Genomic DNA, 19,560 nt, shown 5'->3' with positions numbered 1-19,560 from the left:
AAAAGCCCACTGAAATTTCTGAACTGCTATTTTAAAAATAGCACAGCCATAAACCTGCAAACTGTTGAGCAATGTAGACCTTTTAAAAAAGGCTCTTAGCTTCAAAAATTAAATGCAGCAGCCAAAAGAGCCATTAGTTTGATGATGAGAACAGAGACAAAGAACGGGACAGGTCTCATCCGGGCTGGGTGACACTCACCCCTTCTACAAAATGTAGGAAAAAGCCCTGACCTGGTGGGAATAAGGGCAGTGAATCTTTTAACAGCAGACTCCAAGGGGAAAGCACAACATATTAACCTTATAGAGGCAAATCTCCATGGATCTGTAAGTAGATGTTAATAACACTAAGTCTCCCTGACACCCTTACCAGGAACTTTTTAGAAGGCAAGAATATAGCCTAGAAACAATATTATCAGAAACTTTTATTCGTTGTGATTTGTAGCTTCACACAAATACTGAAATGAAGAGGAAAGTATTTTCAGATTTTCAACTTGCAGACAGAACACAGAAACATGTGGAAGATTTTTTTAGATTAACAACCAGAAAATTAATGGATGAATCTGCTGTGGAAGAAAAATTGAGCATTTAAATTAATAAATTAGCTCTTTTTAAATTACACTCTATTCTATGTGTGCAGACGTACATTTTCTGTTGTTTCCCATTTTTGTGTTTAATATGAACACAAAGGCAAATTTTTCTGTTAAAATGGGTAAGAATCAGACAAGGGCTCTGAACTCTGAGCCACAATAAATATGTTTTGAAGTAGAACAACAACTTCCCATTACCTTAAAGGAAACATAGTCAGTCAATTCCAAACTACAGAATCCTATGGATATATATGGTGAGGAAAACAATATAATTCCTAGTGTTTGTATTTACTATGCTACTGTAAAATCCTTTGTTAATAGTTGAATAACTATAGAAACCCATACTTTGAGATAGCAGTAGGTAGACAGAAATCCATAATTGTTAGTTAAAGCAAACAAACAGTAACCAAGCCATAAAAGTCAGAATATGCCAACTGAATGAAATACACTAAGAACAGGACAAAACTATTGTGTTTGTTACATGCCATTACTCTGCTTGCAGAGCTCTCTCCTTCATTTTATCAATATAGCTCAGCACCTCTAGGGTCCTGCTGCCAGCCAAACACAGGTACTCGGTCTCAGCAGAGAAGGGGTCTGTGCCGGTGCCCGCGGGCTGCGGCTCCTGCACGGGGCTGGGAGGAGCAGCAGCGGGCGGGGCAGCGGGGCACATGCCCTGCTCCCCTGGGCTGCGGGCAGCGGGGAGGGATCCCCCACAGCTGCACACCCTCAAGGTGCCGCACTGGGTACCCACATCCACCTTCTCTACTTTTGTCACCGAGCCCTCGGTCTGCGACCAAACATCGCGCCTGGCGCTGCGAGTGAGCTGCTCCCTCTGAGGGGCGCGGTGTGATGGGCCCTGAGACAAGGCTCTCTGGGCTTTATTTCCCTCCTCTGCGGCACAAAAATTAAAGTCTTTCTCCTGAAGATTGTTTGCTTCTTCTCTAGCCAAAAAACTGCTGGGCTGCATACCCACACTTCGAGTGTGAGAGCTCTTGGGGGCCTCTCTGCTTGCTGAGGCTGAGAATAGGTTGGCACCATGTGCCTTCAAGAACTGTTCATTCAGATATTCCTTCGTTTTGGCTGTGTCTTCTTCAGGCTGTTTAAATAGAATTGTGCAATTGTAACTGTTCAAATAGTTCAGTAGCTAAGGACTAAAGTAATGACTTGCTAATAATTAAGTGAAATAAACAGAAAGGCCAGAACTGAGTCCTTTTGGTTGTTTGCAGGTTTTTTTGTTTCCTTCTCCAAGGATGTACTTCTGACTCTTGGTGAAGAGAAGGTGGCCAAGGCAGACCTTCGCTCTCAAATTTATGCTCTCACACCATGGCATTTTGCAGAAAACACAGTGTTTTGTGTTTTCATTCTGCATGTGATGTAAGGCAGCTATACGTACAGGAAGAGCAAAGAATATTGCTTAGCATCTTCCCACAGTCATGCTACTGTAATTCCACAAGGCTAGTCATTATCAAGAGAGCTGACCACATGTCTGTAAAACTATTTAGGAAAATTTACAGCTAATAATTTCCTGTCCTCATCATACATGAAGTATGCATTTATCTTGTACAAAATGAAATGAGATTCCAGCTACATCCACCCTTAGGTGCACTCAGGCATAGAGATACGATTCAAATAAAACCCTGCCAGCCCACAGGGGTTTACTCACTGTGTCAGGACTAGAGCTCAAATAGCTCTCAGTCTGCTTAGGAGAGTAACTGTGAGAATGACTGCTGAGTGGTGACTCCACATCTTGAAAAATTAGATGAAAAAGAAAGAAAGATTACTCACCAAACACTCTCCAAAGATCCAACTCTCAAGTACAGCATGTAGAATTAAACATTACTATTTCTGATGCAGTTTTAAGATACTGTTTAAAGAACAAAATGTTAGCAAGGTCAATCTAGTTCTTAGCAATTGCCAATTTTCTTCTCAGGTCAATACAACAGAATTTGTGTTATGGGTCCCCCAAAGCCTCAGCTGTGCTGTTAATCAGCAGCAGAACTGTGCTACCCAAAAGGAAGAGGGGCTCCCTCTGGAGAGCACAGCGTGGGAGAGGACACAGCAGAATCCACGTGCACACTGGCTGCCATGCAAGTTACATGTTTCTCTCTTGGAGGCCCCTGAGTGATCTTCTGCCCTGAAATGCAGCCAGCACAGCTGACCCTACAGCTACTGAGGAAGGATGCAGGATTGCCTAGCTCACTCCCTCTGTCCACATGTGGAGTGACAGCATATAGTCTAGTGGAAGATAATATCTCTTCAAGGAAAAGCAAACACAGCTAATTCTTAGTTATCTGGTAATGCTAGTTGTCTTTTTAAGGTACTGTGTGAATCAGAAATACAAGCCCTCAACAAAGTTAACATCCTAAAAAGATCATTCTCCCTGGCTTTAAAAGTAACAGTTTCAGTTTCACAACTAGAGAAAAAAATTTTAAGTGGTGGTGTATAAATAGTACTAACCCATCTCCATCTCTTGAAGATATGAACTCAATCCAAACTTATACCCTTTCTCAAATGCTGTTGTGAACTGTTAAAAATAATAAGATATTAATAGTAAGGGTTGAGTTGAATCAGAATCTCAGGTTAAGAGAGGAACATTCAGTTTCTATATTAGATAAAAGAGTCACTGCACTGTACCAAAAATTAAGAACCTAAAGTGTGAATGAAACCATGTGAACTGTGGACCTCAAAGGGCTGTTTATCTGAACCATGTCACTAGCAGCAGTTCTTTCTGAATTCCTTATATAAACCATGATGGAAAAGAAGCTTCCACAGTAATTAATTCATTGAAGCTATATTCAGTTTCTAACTGTTGTGGACAATCCTTCTTCAGCTCAAACAAATCATGCAAACAGGGGGATTGACAAAAAATACATCTTTTTAAAAGTTACCTCTTCAAATACAAAGAGATGGTTCTGATTCCAGGCTGTTTCTTTCACAGACTTGTCATCACTGAGGAATCCAAAACACAAAGTTCTCTGGTAAGTGATTTTTCCCCAGTATTTTTATTTTCTTTCTGAGTTAAAGTCCTTAGTGTTGACTTTTCAATTTTTATTTTGTCTTCAGTAACCATTAAATGCTTCCCACTACTGAGATCACTGAACTTATCTCTGAACCTGAGATTTAACACCAAGAACTTCATGTCTGTTTTTTATAAACTTCATGTCTGTTGAAATGCAAAATGGAATAGAAGCAATGACAGAAGATAGTTCTGTTTCGTAAAATGGAAGGTGCTATGTATCAGTCTTTGAAAAACAAGTCTTTAGCAAAACACAGAGCACTCACATAGCCCAGGGAAAACATTTACGTGCTTTGTAGCCAGTGGAATGAGACAGAGTATTTTAGAGAACAAGCCAGACCAACAGCTTAACTTCAGGAACAACAAACTGTCCCATGGAGAAGTTTTTCTGTGTACTTATTATGGGCAGATACACAAAGGCATAATGGGCTTACCCGTGCATAAATTTCTCACATTACATGTACTATCTTCACTGAGAAAACTTGGGTACTTGGTAATACTGTTTAAAATGTTGCCTTCCTGTGCTTTTAAGTAGGATTTCTCCAATTCAGCAAGGCCTCTGCAGTTATCACTGGTTAATAGACTGGTAATTTCCATGACACTCACCTTTTTTTTCTTGAATAATTCTGCACATTCTCCTTTAAGCTATTCTGCTGATCATAGCGATAAGCAAATATCCCTAAAAATTTAAAAAAAAAAAGTAAACCTTTGAAATTTGATTTTGAAATGCAATAGAATAAACACAATTTAAATATAAAAATTCTGTTAAGTTTTTTAAATCATTTATATAGTTGGATTTAAAATTACATGACTGCATTCTGAAGATTCATGACATTGTCAGTTAGGGCAGATACATTTCTGGTTATAAGAACATATGGCTTTAAAAGGAGAATAAAACCCCAAATATATGTCCTTAAAATATGAAGCGCACCAATTTTTTCAAGGTTTGCTCTTTTTTCTTTCTTTTCACACGGTATGAAGTGTTGCTGTCCCTCACAACAGTTCTGTAGGTGGGTTTTATGAAGTCCACTGGTTTCCTTGTAGCTTGTACTTAATACATTGTTACTTTTAAGGAAAACCTGTTCGGGAGCTGTCAAAATACCTTCAAGACATCTTTCTATGGAATTTTCTTTTGTATTGGTTGCAGGATAAACCTTTCCAGTGTCATAAGAATAATTTCTTTTGGTAATTTCATTTTTAGCATCAGCAACAGTGTCAAAAATGTCAGTATTGCTTTGGTTAGAAAAAGGATTGAAATGCTCTGTGGAAGGATTATTATGGGTTGGTTGACTCTCATCTTCAAAAAGTGCAAGAAAGGAACAATCCCTTCCATCTTGGGGACCTTTCAGTTCTGCAGTTTCTTTCACAACATCAAATATTGGTTCTTTTATTGCTCCACAGTTTTCTGATTCATTACTGGCTATTATCACTGGATTTTTTCTGGCAGAATTCATGTGGTCTGGCCTGGGAGAAGGCAATGAAGTGTAACAGGGATAGAAAAGAAAAAAAAAAAAAACACATTTCACTGAGTACACAAATAAGCAAAATACTGACAGCTAACACAACATTTTATGATAATTTGATGATAAAAATTTCAAAAAATTTCACTGCTCATTACAATTGATATTGTCCTAAAGATACAGTATTTCAACTGGAAAAGTGTATATTTTATTATGTTTTATTTCAACTGAAAAAGTGTATATTTTATTATGTTTTATATCTACTTAATAGTAGTATTGATTTAAAAGGGGTTCTATTTCTCAATGTCTCCAAATATACAAAGCTATGGAGCACATCCTCCTGGAGAGGGAACTGTGGTTTATAAAATCAGCCACTGTATGTCACTGCTGCTCCACCAGCTGACCAAAGGCTGCTGCACTGGGGAGAAAAAGGAAAGGAGGGGAAATAAATAAAGAGGAAGATAGCTTCTTCCATTCATAAAAGTAGTTTGCTTAAGAGTGTATTTCTCTTTCATATTGAAAGCCCACGGCAAATGACTTTAATTTGTATTTGAAATCAGTAATCCTGATTCAGCATAGAATTTTTCTGTTCCAGAGTCAGGAGGCCAGTCAGACATTTTGTTATGCCCCTAGTTCCCTATCCCACTTCTGAGAGTAGTGGTTTTGAAGATTTTATCATGTGAACATCATGGACATGAAAGCTATCATGCTTTTACTTATTTGGCTCTTAATCTAACATTTTAACTGTTTTGTTTCCAGGCTGAATCTGCTGACTGATCTTTCAGAAACTCTGAGCAAAAAGTTGAGGTTTTTCTGAAGGACAGAGATTTGGCAAAAAAGGCCATTTTAAAAAATAACTTACCATTTAAAAAAAAAACTTTCTTTAAAACGTTGTGAGCAAGGCTACAATAGAACTTGAAAACTGAAATGTACTACAGGAAACTCCTACTGGAGAAAACGTCTGTGGTGTTTTGATCAGCAAATACTTGGAACTGGATAAAGATTCTATGGAACTTACATGAGAAACTAGTATCCTCTAGTTATAGAAACCTCATCAGGACAGTTTCAGAAGGCTGAACACACTAAAGTTTATTCCTGAAGTTACTTGGATAGATCTACATGACAAAGGTAAAACCATTTTGTGAAGCAATTCAGAGGGTTTTTCTCAACTCCAGCTGAGTAGTTTGTAATACAACGTAAAAGAGTAGATGAGGAAATATGACATGAAAATTTTTAATTAATATTTAAAAACCTTGAGGTGCCACAACTCTCAGAATTATGCACATTGATTACATCATCAGAATGTTACATTAAACAATTTATAAATTTGCACTCTAGTATTCATGCACAGTGAAGGAAACTTCCTTCACAGAAGAATTATTGTGATCTCTTGAGGTATAAGAATTTATGGCTACAATGGAAGAAAACAAAATGAGGACAATACAAAGAAATGGATTTGAAGAGCAGTTGGAAAGATGTTGTTAGTGATGGGTAGAAAATGAGAGGATGAGACATAAGCAGGTGAGTACAGGCCTGATAGCTGGTGGAGAAATGAGAGATGTAGGTGAGATAAGGTTATATAGGGCTCAGTGTAAATATATTAATTGGGAATTCACTCAGATATACAGCAAGGTGAATGTTATGCTTATTTTAGGTTTTGCTGGAGAAAGCCAGGAGAAGCTAGAAGAAGCATGGAAGTTAAGGCTGCTGATGTGTTTATTATTTGCCCAGTGAGTTTATGGATCGCTTGACTCCCCAAGCAAACAGGCTGCAAGCACTTCAGGAACAGCAAAATACTGTATGACTTTTTTATGTCTCAATCCAGCCTAAGTTAGAGATGGACAGGAACTTTCAACCAAATGGCAGAGTTATGGAATAGAAGGAGTAAAGTAACATTAGCTATGCAAGACCTTTAGGTCCAAGGGAGAGCTTCTGGAAAGAAAATGAAATAAAATATTCAGTACAAATTAGTCTGGCCGTAAACCATCCGTGATTTGAAAGATTTTTAATCAGCACATACAAAAATAAATATGTTCTTGATTTCTATCTATTCTTTTAAAAACAATGTATGTTCTCATAGAAGTGTTATTGAATCAATTATGGGGAAAAAAGAAAGCTGTGGTAGGATCACATGTGAAAGAGAAGGAAAGAAAATGCTTTGTTCCTGAAATCCCTAGTATAAATAATGTAGGTGCAGATGTTCAATGGCTATTGCATCAAGATTGTCAGAAAAGCACTTGCAACAGTGCCCAGAACTAATAGCACCTGGGGCAGCTTCCCCCTTCTCGTGGCCTCTTAGTATATCTGTGCTATCATTCAAATTGAATTCAGCAACACAATCATGTCTGTGACATTGCAAAAAATAGACCATTGCTCAGATTTTGCTGTCTTTCAGCACATTTAAATAGCTTTCTATATTTAGTATTTCCATGTGATTTCAATTTCTATTTGAAAAACAGTCAGTGAAAAAAATAAGTAGCAGTAAGGTTCAGATTATTTTAGTATTTTTCTTAATTAAACTTGACTGTTTACTTTCCTCGTTAATGTAAAATCATGCCTACCTATCAAATGGCATGAACAGTTCCTGAGCCATTGTATCAGACTTCCTGAAAACATACTGGCTTGAGTGTTTTGTATTCCAAGGGCCTTGATTAAAGCTCTTTCCTGGCTAAGAAAACAGTAGAGGCTGTTAGACTGCAAATATACATAATTGCTATGGTCTTTAAAATTTTCAACTTGGGTTTGCAAACAATATACATATTTTCTCAGTACTTTTATTTCTCTGTATCTTTACAGCAGAAGCACAAATCTCCTTATGGCCCAACTGTTGCCAAACAAACTTTAGCAAACAGGTAACTACTTTGAGCATGACAGTGCAGACAGTTTTTTTCTCCATTTTTTTGTCCATTCATCTGGTTCATAGCTGCCCATTTTGGCTACTAGAATCCCATGGGAAACTTTGTCAAAAGCCTTCCTAAAGTCAAGGTGAATAATGTCTGCTGTTCTCTCTAATTCCTAGAGCTACTAATTCTATCACAAAAAGCAATTGGGTCCACTAGACAGAATATGACCTTGGAAAATCTGATGGCTGTTTGCAGACACCTTGTTCCTCATGTACCTTGGAATTGCCTCTGGGCACTTAGGTCCTTAATCCTTCCAGGGACAGAGGTGAGATGATGCTTCCCCAGATCATACTTACATTTTTGCACTTGTGTATTTCTTCTCACTGGGAAGCTTCTCTGATCACCACATCCTTGCAAGGGGGATAAATACCTGCCTTGCAGTGGTGTTATCCAACACCCTGAATATACTTGGCTGGACTCTGTCCAGTCTCATATATTTCTATATGACCAGGTTACAGTGGATTCTCTAACTTGTTTCTTCCCTACTGTTTTATACAACTCCCCCCCAACTCCTGACTGCATTTTAAGATGAGCCAGAGAGCAGATCTTATCTGAAACACTTGAAGAAAAGCAGTTTTTAGTACCTCAGGCTTTTCCATGTCCTTTGTCAGTAGGTCTCAACTCTGTTTAGCAGTGGACAGCATTTTCCTTGGTTTCCTTCCTTTGATGACACACCTACAGCAGTCCTCCTTGCTGTCCTTCTCACCCATTGTGATTTTCACCTCCACCATCTTAATGCCACCCTTCCAAGCTGAGGGGATGTTCATGTCTTCTTCCTAGGTTGCCCATCCCTCCTTGCACACTTCCTCTTTATATTTGTCCTTAGTCAGGAGTTCCCTGATTCAGCCAAACTGGCCTCCAGAATCTAATCATTCTCTTGCACACAGAGATGGATTATCCCTGTGTTTTGAAAACATATTTCTTGGGCTTCTTTTTTCTTTGGTTCAGCTTCCTATGGGTTTTGGCTTACTTATTCCCTGAATAACCCATCATCTCCCCTTCTGAAACTCCTGGAGCATTTCTTCCTCACTTACCTCAAGATTTCAGAATATCATTGGTGAAACACATAGAATTTGTTTTATTATTTCCAATGAATAATAAATTTGCTAAAAATAAAGCATATTATCTTTGCTATAACTTTTCTAAGGATGATTCTTTTAAGAATCACAAAGTTAACAAAAAGAAAAAATAGTAATATGCATCAGAACAAATAACTTTCAATTGTTTCTTAAAAGTAAAGAGTTAAACAGCAGAGCACTGAGAATACTGTAAGAACTATGTTACTCACTGAGACATTAAAAGATAAAAAATTAGGGATCACCTGGGATCATGCAACACCCACTAGTTATACTAACTGTATGTTTGTGAAAGCTGTATTTCAAACTACAATGTATTTCAGATTTCAACCAAATTTAAAAGCCAGAAACAAGAAAGCCACCAGTATGTGACTAATTGTCTCTCTGCAGACATCAGCAATACTGAGAGAGCTCAGTGAACAAAAGCTCAAGTTGACCTTATTTCAGAATAATAAAATATTTGTATATACAGAATATTAATTGTCACCAGACTACAAAAATGTTGCTCAGTCATAATTACCATCATCATTACACTAGTTTTACACACCAAATAAATGAAAGTTAGTTTCAAGTAATTCCATGGAAGTAAAATATTAGCCAAACCTGGTTTTGCAGTTTCTTTTCATAGGGCTGTTCCCAAATGTTGCCCATTAGGTTTGTGCTGAAATTTTCTTCTGAAAGCTGTGTATGGTTAGAGAACTGAACACCAGAGGACAACGGACAAGCACTAAAAACTCTTGCCGTGTTGTCTTCATTTTCCATACTAGAATCAACATAGCCTAATTCCATTACTTGTGACAGCTAGACAAAATATAACAAAGAGATATTATATTTATCTAAAACTGTTTTAAGCATAAGTTTCAAAGTAATCAAGCCGTTCCATATCTTCTACATCTCTGCACATAAACCACAAAGAAGAGAAAATTTTCTATATTCTGATATGACTTTTCATGAAAAACTTAAGGCAATAAGGACTTATTTCAGGGAAACATGCAAGTACATACTTAATCTGAAACCTGCACACAAATGCTATCCTAAGGAGAGATGGATACAACCACATTTTTAGCTTTTTTTTCAAGAAATATGTAGGCAGTAGCAGGAAAATAATTTATCAATATAGTCTTAAAGAGAAAGAAACTTCATGTGTTTCAGTATCCATGAGATTTGGCCACTCTGAAAAATCACTTACAAATACAGTAATTACTGCACATTTTTAGTGTTTTATCATAAGAACAATAAACTTACATTATGCTGGTATTTTACTTTTTCTGAGAGATGCAGTTTTCTGCTCTCCAAAACTTGCTTTTGTAACCTTGTAAAGTGAATAAAAACAGCCTAAGAAATGCAAGATCCAAACAATTAAAGTATTCTGAGTATTAATTTCAAAATAACTTAGGGATATTTTTCCACACATCTTAAAACAGCCTGATTCTTAGGCAGTTATGAACAGCCTGTCTGTGAGTTAGTCACTTTAGGGTGTCCAAAGCTGGATGGAAAAACTGTGTAAGTGGGTAATGCTGTTTGAATAACCTGCTCCTTGAGATGAACTTAGTATATGTACCTGACATGAGGCACATACATTATCTTTTTAAAAGACACATTATCTTTTTTTAAAAATCTCTCAGCGTCATGTGCAGGTGTTTTTCAGAATTTATTAATTATTCTCTTACAGTATGAGTATCACTGGCCTGACAGGATTGGTTGTGAAACTTCCCTGTTTGCAATGGTATGTTTATGTGTTCTTAACATCCCAAATGTTAAGACTGTCATTAAATACTTCTCCCAGAACCTCACTATGGTGTAACTATTGCCTATTTTATCAAGTACCTGCTCTGGAGATCATCTAAGTTTGATTTATGTTGTGTACGTAGGGGGGACTTGGGAAGCTCTAAGTTATGTCTTCTGATAGGTTTCTTTTCATCTTCAGGGATATTAATGTGGACTGGCTTCCTCATGTTCTCTGTAATGAATGTATGTTATGTCAGTACTGGGCTTGGAGAAAGTTTTGAGGTAATTTTCATTAGAGTACAAAACCTATTGTTTTAGATTTCTTAATCCATTTAAAGTCGTATTTGTTTCTTTCTTTGCTACTAACAATATAAAAATTCTATACTAAATGACACAGCCACTGTGTGTGTATGGCTTCTGTTGCCTCCCTCAGTCACCTTCTACTCTTCTGAGTCTAGGACAAAAAATGTTCCATAATCTGGTTTATGAATATGTCACAGTTGACAAGAATCATAGAATCATAGAATCATTTAGGTTGAAGAAGACTTTTAAGATCATTGAATTCAACCAGCACTGCCAAGTCTACCATTAAACCATATCCTTAAGTACCACATCTACATTTAAAGAGCTAGGACTCAAGTTTTTATGATGTTTCTCAGGAAGTTTAATAATGGATTTTAAGAAAAAGTATCTGGGTAGAACTGACAAGACTATTCCAAGTGCCTGCAAAGTTATGAAAGAGGAAGTGGATGAAAAATGGACTTGATTCGACAGCAAAGAGGAAAAGAGATGGATGTGGCATAAAATTAATGAATAGAATGGGGAAGGTAATAAGTGGTAGGAGTTTAGAAATGGTATTGTCCAATTTAGTGCTCCCACTGAAACACCAAACCATGTGCTGCTCTCTCCCTTCTCCCCCCTTTCCATCTCCCTCTCATACTCCCTGCCACACTGACGAAGGGTGGAGAGGAGAACTGAAGGCACAAAAGGTAAAGATCATGGGTTGAGATAAGGACAATTTACTGGAGACAGCAATGAAATAAGAAATGATATTATTAACAGTGATGATTGACAGGCAGGTGCTCAGCACAGGAAGCACAGTGTTCCCTGGCCACTCGTCTCCTGCTACCCCACGGGATGGAGCTCCTGCCCCTGCTGCCCCCTGAGCACCTTGTGAAGGAGGTGTAGAATCCCCTCAGGGTCCTGGCCATGCCTGTCCTGGCTACTGCAAAAATTAACCCTGGCCTGGCCTGAACCAGGACACTGCACAAGGCTTTAAAGGTGAAGCAGGCAGGAGCCAAGGTTTTTTGATTCCTTTTATGCCCTGACTTTTTATTCAGTCATGATTTTGTATTTACAGTTTTATTTTAAAAATAAAGCAACACGTACTTGAGGGTTAAGTTGTAAATGGAAGAAAAAGAACTAAAGTAACAGCAGTAATAGTTAAGAATAACTAATTCTGAGAAGTCAGAGTACCCAAAACTCACCAGTGTTGTCTTTTATGGTTGATATCTGGTTAACCACATATAAATTAAGAAGATCCAAACTGACTGCTGAACTTTTAGGAGATGATGCTTCCAGGAGCTTCATTTTTGACTTAAGTTTCTTTCTTTCAAAGTATTCCTTAATTTTTTAAAGGACAGAATAAGTTTCTGGCAGAAGCTTCAACAACACATTACCAGTACAGGTAATTCTTCTGAAATTAGCAACCAAGACTTAGCAAACTGTTCCTAATATAAAAGAACATAGTTAAGTATCTCTGAATTCTCATGCCCCATTTGCTCTTAATTTATTTTCATTGCCTTTAAAAAGAATGCAAATGTAATTTGGTCATATTCAAAGTAAATAATTGTTACCTTGATGCCAAAAATTTAGTCCTTAAATGCTCATTTCCCAACTTTGTGTACAACCCCTAAAAGTATTTCTTAAAAGAAAAGATACCAAATGTGGCAAGGATAAAGTCCTAAAAAAAATTTAAAGGGGCTTTTCAGGAGGCAAGATTTCAGCAAGATTAGATACACCAGATGTGCCATCTACAATGACAGAAAGAGTTTATTGTTCTCCAAATTCATCTCTCTTGACAAAGAAAATGGTCTTCTGACAAAACAAAACAAAAAAAGACAGAGGAAAAAGTAAAAATAAAATCTCTAAGATCAGGAATTAAAAAAGAATTTTTGTTACAAGGGATAAATAAATATGACGACTGATACTTTGAATATATCAGGACAATAATATAGAAAACAAACCCCTCCATTTTGCAGAGATTATTCACAACCATCCTAAAATCACTAAGTACAGCAGATGAATAAGTAAACCCAGTAAGATTTTTTTTCTAAACAATAGAAGAATATTGAAAACTGAAAGCTATGCCAAAACAAAACAAAACAAAGCATTGACTCTTCTTCTAAAATGTAATTCTTCTCATGACTGCAGGTTACATGTAACTAATAAATCTAACATGTTCATTGGCAACTAATTTTTAGTATAATTTATTATTATCTTTAGCTTTCCAGGATGATATTATTTATGGAGAATATCTTTAGTTCAGTTAAAAAGAATATCTTCAGTAAGGTAAAACCATTCTGTGTACAAATCAACACTTCAAAATTCATGTTACTTTAGGGTCCACACTCCCAAAATGTAAACATTTCCTATCAGCATCTGAGATACTTTTTTCCCCATCACTTCTAAATTATTAAATTACTAATAATTGTATAATATAACAAAACACCATAACACTATATATATATAAAACAACACCAATAATACCACTGTGTTAATTCAATACTGCATGTCTAAAAACAATCTGTCTTTTCCTGTTTTCCCTCTCTACTGAAGTAAGTTACATAGTTGTAATATAAATTATGTGGCTTAGACCAGCAATCCATGAGAAAACAGAGAGCTCAAGGGCCTCAAGGAGACTGGGAAAGTGATGAGGACAAGCTGCTGATTGGTCCCACATTCCCATATGTAAATGTTTTAATTTGAGTAATTGTCTCTATACAGTCAGCCTGTTTTTCCACTATCTCTATATGCCTGTGAACCTGCTCTGGGTATTGGGGGTATCAGCTTCAGTGGTGGACTTTCCCTATGCTGCCTCTTTCTTTCCTGCTGCTAAGGAGGAAACTGCCTCCATTTATTATGGTTATGGTCATTTTCTGTTGCTGTTTTATTTCTCTTTCCTGTTTAAAAATGTCTTCTGCTATGCCAGGGATAGGTTTGATTCCCTTATTTCACTTCCAGATTCAAAATACAAATAAACCATCCTCCTTTTGCAAATGCCAGTAAAAGGACTTTAATGAGCCTAACATCCTTTTACCTGGCCCAGAAGAAGGGCTGTGTATGTGTTTGTTAGGCCAGCTGATTATCATAGGACACTTCAAGCAATCCCTTGTGTCCCCACATACCAGAACAGCATGGTAACAGAAGTAATTCAGGAAAACCAAAACTGGGCACAGGCATTCATTCATTCATTCATTCATTTATTCTTTCATTCTTCATTCATTCATACCTTCTCTGTCTCCCTCCTCCTCTTGTTGCAATTCAGTTGAGTAAATCTAGAATAAGACTTTTCCCCTAAAAGTCAGGGAAACATTATAACTGTTTAGCTACTGTTCTGAATCTCAATCCAAATGCCTTGGAAGTTTTACCTAAACGACCCCACCAAAGCTTTTATATAAAAATATAAAATACAATATGGCTGGAACTGTTTACCTTTTGTTTTCTCCTTTCTTGCTTTAATATGATCCTGCTTCTGAAAAATGCAAATAAGTATGATTTTAATAGCAAAAGTATATTCTCGAGTCATGGCTTGAATTTCTCACCAATGGTTCCAAGGTTTTAGGACACAAACTCATTAATGTGTTACGTTATGTTATATGTTATATGTCATATCTCATATATGTTATATGTTATAATGGATCAAAGTTAATAAAGTCAACATATCTCTGTTGAAGTAATTTTGACAAAAAACCCAGTTTACTCCAGTAAGGACAGGACCACATTTGACATTAGCTACCAAACACATTTAACATGAAAAAAGAAAACAGAAAAAGCTTTCAGTCATTTGACTTGTAATGCACATTTCATCAATTTGTCATTTCTTAAAACTTAAGAAATCTTTGTCAATATATTATTTTGTCCTAATTTTCTTTGTCATGCTGCAACATAGCTGCAAAACTATATTAGCAAACAAACCGAAGGAGCACTTTATAAGCTTTTACCCTTTGGGACTTTCCAGAATACTGGGGACATTTGGTAAAAAAGGAAAGCAAAATAGCTTGACAGTACAAGTTGCTGCTGTTTGTGCAATATAAGACACAGTTATGCCTCCAACTACTCATCTCACCTGTCAAACAGCCTTATGTGAAATGTCTGTAGGACTTGGTGCATAAAATTGGAAGTCAGGGCCACTGTTCCATATGCAGTGAGCATGGCTGCAGTCGTTAGGTCAGTAAGATTAGGACTTCTTATGAGGGTTGAAAATATGGAGTATTCCCTTGGAATTACCTTTTACTTAAAGTTTGAACAAACTTTCAAAAAATATGTGTATAACATTCATCCTTGCAGTGGGGAAGAACTCCAGTGATGTGTAGCTTTTTTGACAGCTCAAATGTAAACCCCAGATTCACTCAAGGAACCGTGGCAGATACTACCAGCATCAGCAAGCAGCAGGTTGATTTGTACTTACTAAATGTGTGCAGTACTCCTACACACTGAGTTTTCTTACAGAGGGTATGGCAGACAGGCATTTAGGACAAAGTTTGGGTTGGTGTTTTGGAGTTTTTTCCCAATTGAAACTCTCCTTCCTCCTGCTTCACAGAGGCGACATTCAGAAAACCCAATTTGCTGGGAAGACTTACAGATGGGTTGGATGTTCTTTCAGTTTGATTCTGCACAGAGTCTGGATGATTACAAAGCTGGGTTCAGCAATGCTGCTTCCCAATGGCTGACAAAATCCGTGGGCTTTACATTTCTAGTATATTGACAGGGGGCACAGCACTCAAAGAAGCAGAATATTATATATATATATATATATATATATATATATATATATACTTTTTTTTTTTTTTTTACTTTATCATTATAATGCAGTTTGTGATGTTTTACTGTTTCAGTGAATCTCAATACCTGTACATCATTCTCCCCAAATGGTAAGCCCTGCTTTTTGTGAGGGCGTGAGGAAGGCCTCAGGCAGCCCTGTCTGTGGAGAGACTGATCCCAAACACGATTCCCTGCTGGGATGGGAGGCGCCTGCACCTTGTCACACAGAGGTGACAGTCTCAGGAGGGACTCGGGGCTGTCCCACAGCACGGCCTGCTGCTCCGTGAGGGCACAGCAGGCCTGGAGCACACACACTGTGCCACTGCTGCTCTGGGCAGACACACTCGTTGGTTCACAAACAGCACGCTGTGCCAGTTTGTGAAGGGAAATGAGGTCTGGAACACACACCATGGCTGTGTGTGTCAGTTTGTGAGAGGATACCCTAGTGCCTGGTATATGCGGCAGTGCCTGGTTGTGAGGGGGCCTCAGGGTGGTTAAACACACCATGGCAGTGCCCATTCTGTGAGGGACACTGACACAGCATGGAGCTGCTTCTGTTGGCTTTGAAGAGCTTCACTCACCGACTGCCACCGACCCAGTTCATGTTGTGCTGCGGAGGCCGGCAGGGAGGGCAGGGCTGCCCGTGCGCTGCTGGCAGAGGGGGCAGAGGCAATGGCTGCCCCAGCAGCACCACAGGGCCCTTCGGCGGGGCCTCTCCTCCCCGCGAGCAGCAGGGCAGCTGCCCTCCGTGCCCCAGAGAAGGAAATGGTGGCACAGGGACTGACAGACACAGGGGAAGCCAAGCGAGGCAGCTGATGGGGAAGAGGCAATGCTCTGCTTGCTGCTGCCTTCTTCCACCCCCAGTGTTTCCATATAGGCTGCTGCCAAAGCCACTGCCCTTTCCCAAGGGAGGCATGAGTGTCTTGTTGTCCCAAGTGAATTAATTTGTCTTTCAGGTCCAGCTTGTCTGTGATTTTTAGGACAAGAGAGCACTTTCCTCCCCATCCTGCTCTCCCTCAGGTATTTTAGGGGCAAGAGGGGGAGCGATGTTGTTGCCCTTGGCCCTGCCTGATGAGCTGTTTGTGTGGCAAACGCTCGAGGAGGGATGCGGAGCCACTCGGGGAATCTTGGCAGCAGCACAGCTGCACTCGCTCCCTTCCCTATAACTCACTTCCATCATCTCAGCAAGTGAAGGCACCCATTTACAAAACAATCATCCAAATTCTATATGAATCTTTTCCCACGGTGTTTCTTTTCCCAAGTTATCTTTAGCCTAATGGTTTTCAGTGTACTAAAGTCTGATTAGCATCAGTATAACCATGTGAAGAGTGTTCAGAGTATATATTAGGAGTCTAAAATTAAAAATTAGTCAAGATGTTTTTCTTTCTAATATTTCTAATTTGGCTAGGGTGTTTATAGAATCTGATAAGTATGCATAATTGCTTTCTGTAACAACACTAGATTAAAATCTTCATGATAAATTATATCTGTATTTTAAGTTTATGTGTCTACAGCTAATATGACAGATGACAGACTGAAAATTTATTTAATTTCATAATTTCAAATATTAATTTTTATTTTCAAATCTATCTCATGTTGAACTTGCTAGTACTATGTCTAAGACGTAGTTTCATGTATAACATAATCAAATCCCTTTTACATTTGATTTTTTTTAATGTATGATATTTTCTATATCACCCTTACTCTTACATTTTTACTGCAATGTCTAGATTTAAAGGGAAAAAGTGGGATTTTTCTTTCTCTTTGATTTATTTTATCTGGTAGTTAGCCATTATTTGTAACTCCTGTATAATCAAATAAGAGAGGGAGGTCTTCTGATGGGTGACTCGAGCACTTAAGTTAAGTCCCTACTCTATGTTCCAACACACCCAGAGAGGAAGCAGCAAATTTAGACAATGAAATTGTGAATTCAAAGTGTGTGCCAACTCTGTCTGCAGCATTATTGTACCCTGAAGGTTTGAAGATGCTTCTTTCCCTAAACATGTTCCCTTGAGTGAACAGACACTGCTTATGTAAAATCACACTCACCAGAGTCAGTGAGAGGGAAACAGAGAGAAGATGTGTTTCCAAGAAATTTCTTAGAACTAACAGCAAATAGTTCTCATATTTCTTAATTAATCTTCCCCTTTCCAGTAAGTGTCCTACTCTAGTGCTCATTATGAAAGAAGGAATTACTAAAGAGATGAATATTAAGTTAAAAACCCAAAAAACCCCCAAACTGGTGAATCTTACAGTTAGATTTAAATATTTTACAACATTACTGACTTTTAAAATGTTAATTTAACATACTTTATTTTTTTGTTTGATCCTGATATCTAGCATTAGGTAACTAAATCCATCTGTAGAAAACTGCATAAAAGATGCAGGGAAACTAAAATGCTTTCCCATCTCTATCCAGGGTGAGAATTTCTGGCACTTTTAAATACCAGGATACACTTATTTAGATCCCTAAATATTGACCTAATTATCTAAGGCTAGGAATGCATGACTAAAAAATGCTTGACTCTGTTCCAAGTGGAAGCTCTTCTTTGGCAAATGCAGTGTTTAAACTTTGTTTACAGAGTTGCTCGGCCTTCTTCCAGCCAATACACAATGCCAATCCCTTTCTTGAGAGATCAGCTTATAGAGAAATAAAGCAACACTGACCTTGTGGTGTTTTATAGTAATCTGGTTGATGGTTTGCCCTATAGAGTACTTTTCAAAAGATGGCTGTGATATTGCAAAATCTTGACAGAGTCTGAGGAAGTTCAAAACGGAAGACAAAGCTTGATTTAAAAACAAAGTTTCCCCTTTTAAAAATAGTTCCTCTTGAAAGACAGATCTCTTTCAATTAATTGGATGAAAAGTCCTGTTCACCTTTAAAGAATGGAGAGATAGAAGATTGTAGAGAGGCTAAATAGTTTCCAAACACAGCAAACTGGCCAGCTCAGAGAGAAATACCTAATCTACCTGGGTCAAAATTCAATGCCCAGCTGGGAAGAACAGGGGATTGGATCCACATGACAAACCACTGACAACAGCAGTTTGATATTGCTATATGAAGCAGATGCCATTCTTAGAAGGTAGTATTTAGATGGAATATTTTTTTTATAGAATGAACCTGCAAGACAAAGTGCTTGATGGAGAACAGTGCACGAGATCTGTTACAGCCCCGCACTGAAAACCTCACTTTATAAAAACAGTATTTCTACAAAGATTAAGAAAGACAAAAAAATCCTCTGTAGATGTGCCAAACTCCAGATAAGAACAGAGTCAAAATCAAATCAGGAGAGGGTGCTAAGAGAATTAAATCCTTACAAGGGGTTAGGAAAAAGCTGAAGGATACCAGACTTGAAGTGAAGAGACAGTCTGAATCATAGCAAAAACAAGATAACAGAGGGGAACAGAAACTTAGAGAAAAATACAATTAACAATCACAACAGGCCAGAAAAAAAATGGGAAACAACTAGGCAAAATAACCAAAGTACTAAATAATTTTTCTTCACATCAACTAGGAGCAAAAGCTTGCTAGAAAATCCAAAGGGACAGTTGATGGCCAAGGAACAACACAGGCGCTCAGAAGAAACACGGATATTATGGAAATGAAAAGATAGGCTTTTTGTATCAGTATTCATTGATGAGGAAACTGGGGAGACCTTCATGCAGGAATCCTTCCTGAGGAACTCAGTGAGGATCTGTCCAAAGAGAAAATAACAGCAGATGAGGTCAAAATGATCATATCAAGGC

At 37.9% G+C, this 19,560-nt stretch overlaps 1 protein-coding gene across 2 annotated transcripts; it reads right to left on the bottom strand.

Moving 5' to 3' along the window:
- Window positions 1-407: 407 nt before the first annotated feature.
- Window positions 408-16,450, bottom strand: REDIC1 (regulator of DNA class I crossover intermediates 1). 2 transcript variants are annotated; one of them, XM_079304594.1, is made up of 13 exons: window positions 16,395-16,450; window positions 14,485-14,524; window positions 12,258-12,393; window positions 10,870-11,002; window positions 10,288-10,354; window positions 9,646-9,843; window positions 7,625-7,731; window positions 4,535-5,067; window positions 4,210-4,282; window positions 3,476-3,536; window positions 3,045-3,111; window positions 2,251-2,333; window positions 408-1,683 (listed from the first exon to the last, which is right to left on the bottom strand). In XM_079304594.1, exons 1-13 carry the CDS (start codon window positions 16,415-16,417, stop codon window positions 1,075-1,077), a joined length of 2,130 nt encoding a protein of 709 aa, XP_079160720.1. In that variant the 5' UTR covers window positions 16,418-16,450; the 3' UTR covers window positions 408-1,074. The 2 variants fall into 2 exon arrangements, with proteins under 2 accessions (XP_079160720.1, XP_079160721.1); XM_079304595.1 differs by lacking the exon at window positions 14,485-14,524 and having other exon boundaries at window positions 16,395-16,426.
- Between the last annotated feature and the right edge of the window lie 3,110 nt (window positions 16,451-19,560).

This window comes from Erithacus rubecula, assembly GCF_903797595.1.
Source record: "Erithacus rubecula genome assembly, chromosome: 4".
In the NCBI taxonomy this organism is placed as follows: Eukaryota; Metazoa; Chordata; class Aves; order Passeriformes; family Muscicapidae; genus Erithacus; species Erithacus rubecula.
The sequence above is the reverse complement of the archived record's forward strand: the minus strand, read 5'-3'. Positions and strand labels throughout refer to the sequence as shown.

Excerpts from the sequence above, each read along its gene's own strand:
- REDIC1 (XM_079304594.1), bottom strand. The coding sequence starts at position 16,417 with ATGAACTGGGTCGGTGGCAGTCG. Across the intron at positions 5,068-7,624 it reads CTGTTCATGCCATTTGATAG|GCCAGACCACATGAATTCTG; the intron begins GTAGGCATGATT and ends GCCTTCTCCCAG. Across the intron at positions 3,537-4,209 it reads AATTATTCAAGAAAAAAAAG|TGATGACAAGTCTGTGAAAG; the intron begins GTGAGTGTCATG and ends TGGATTCCTCAG.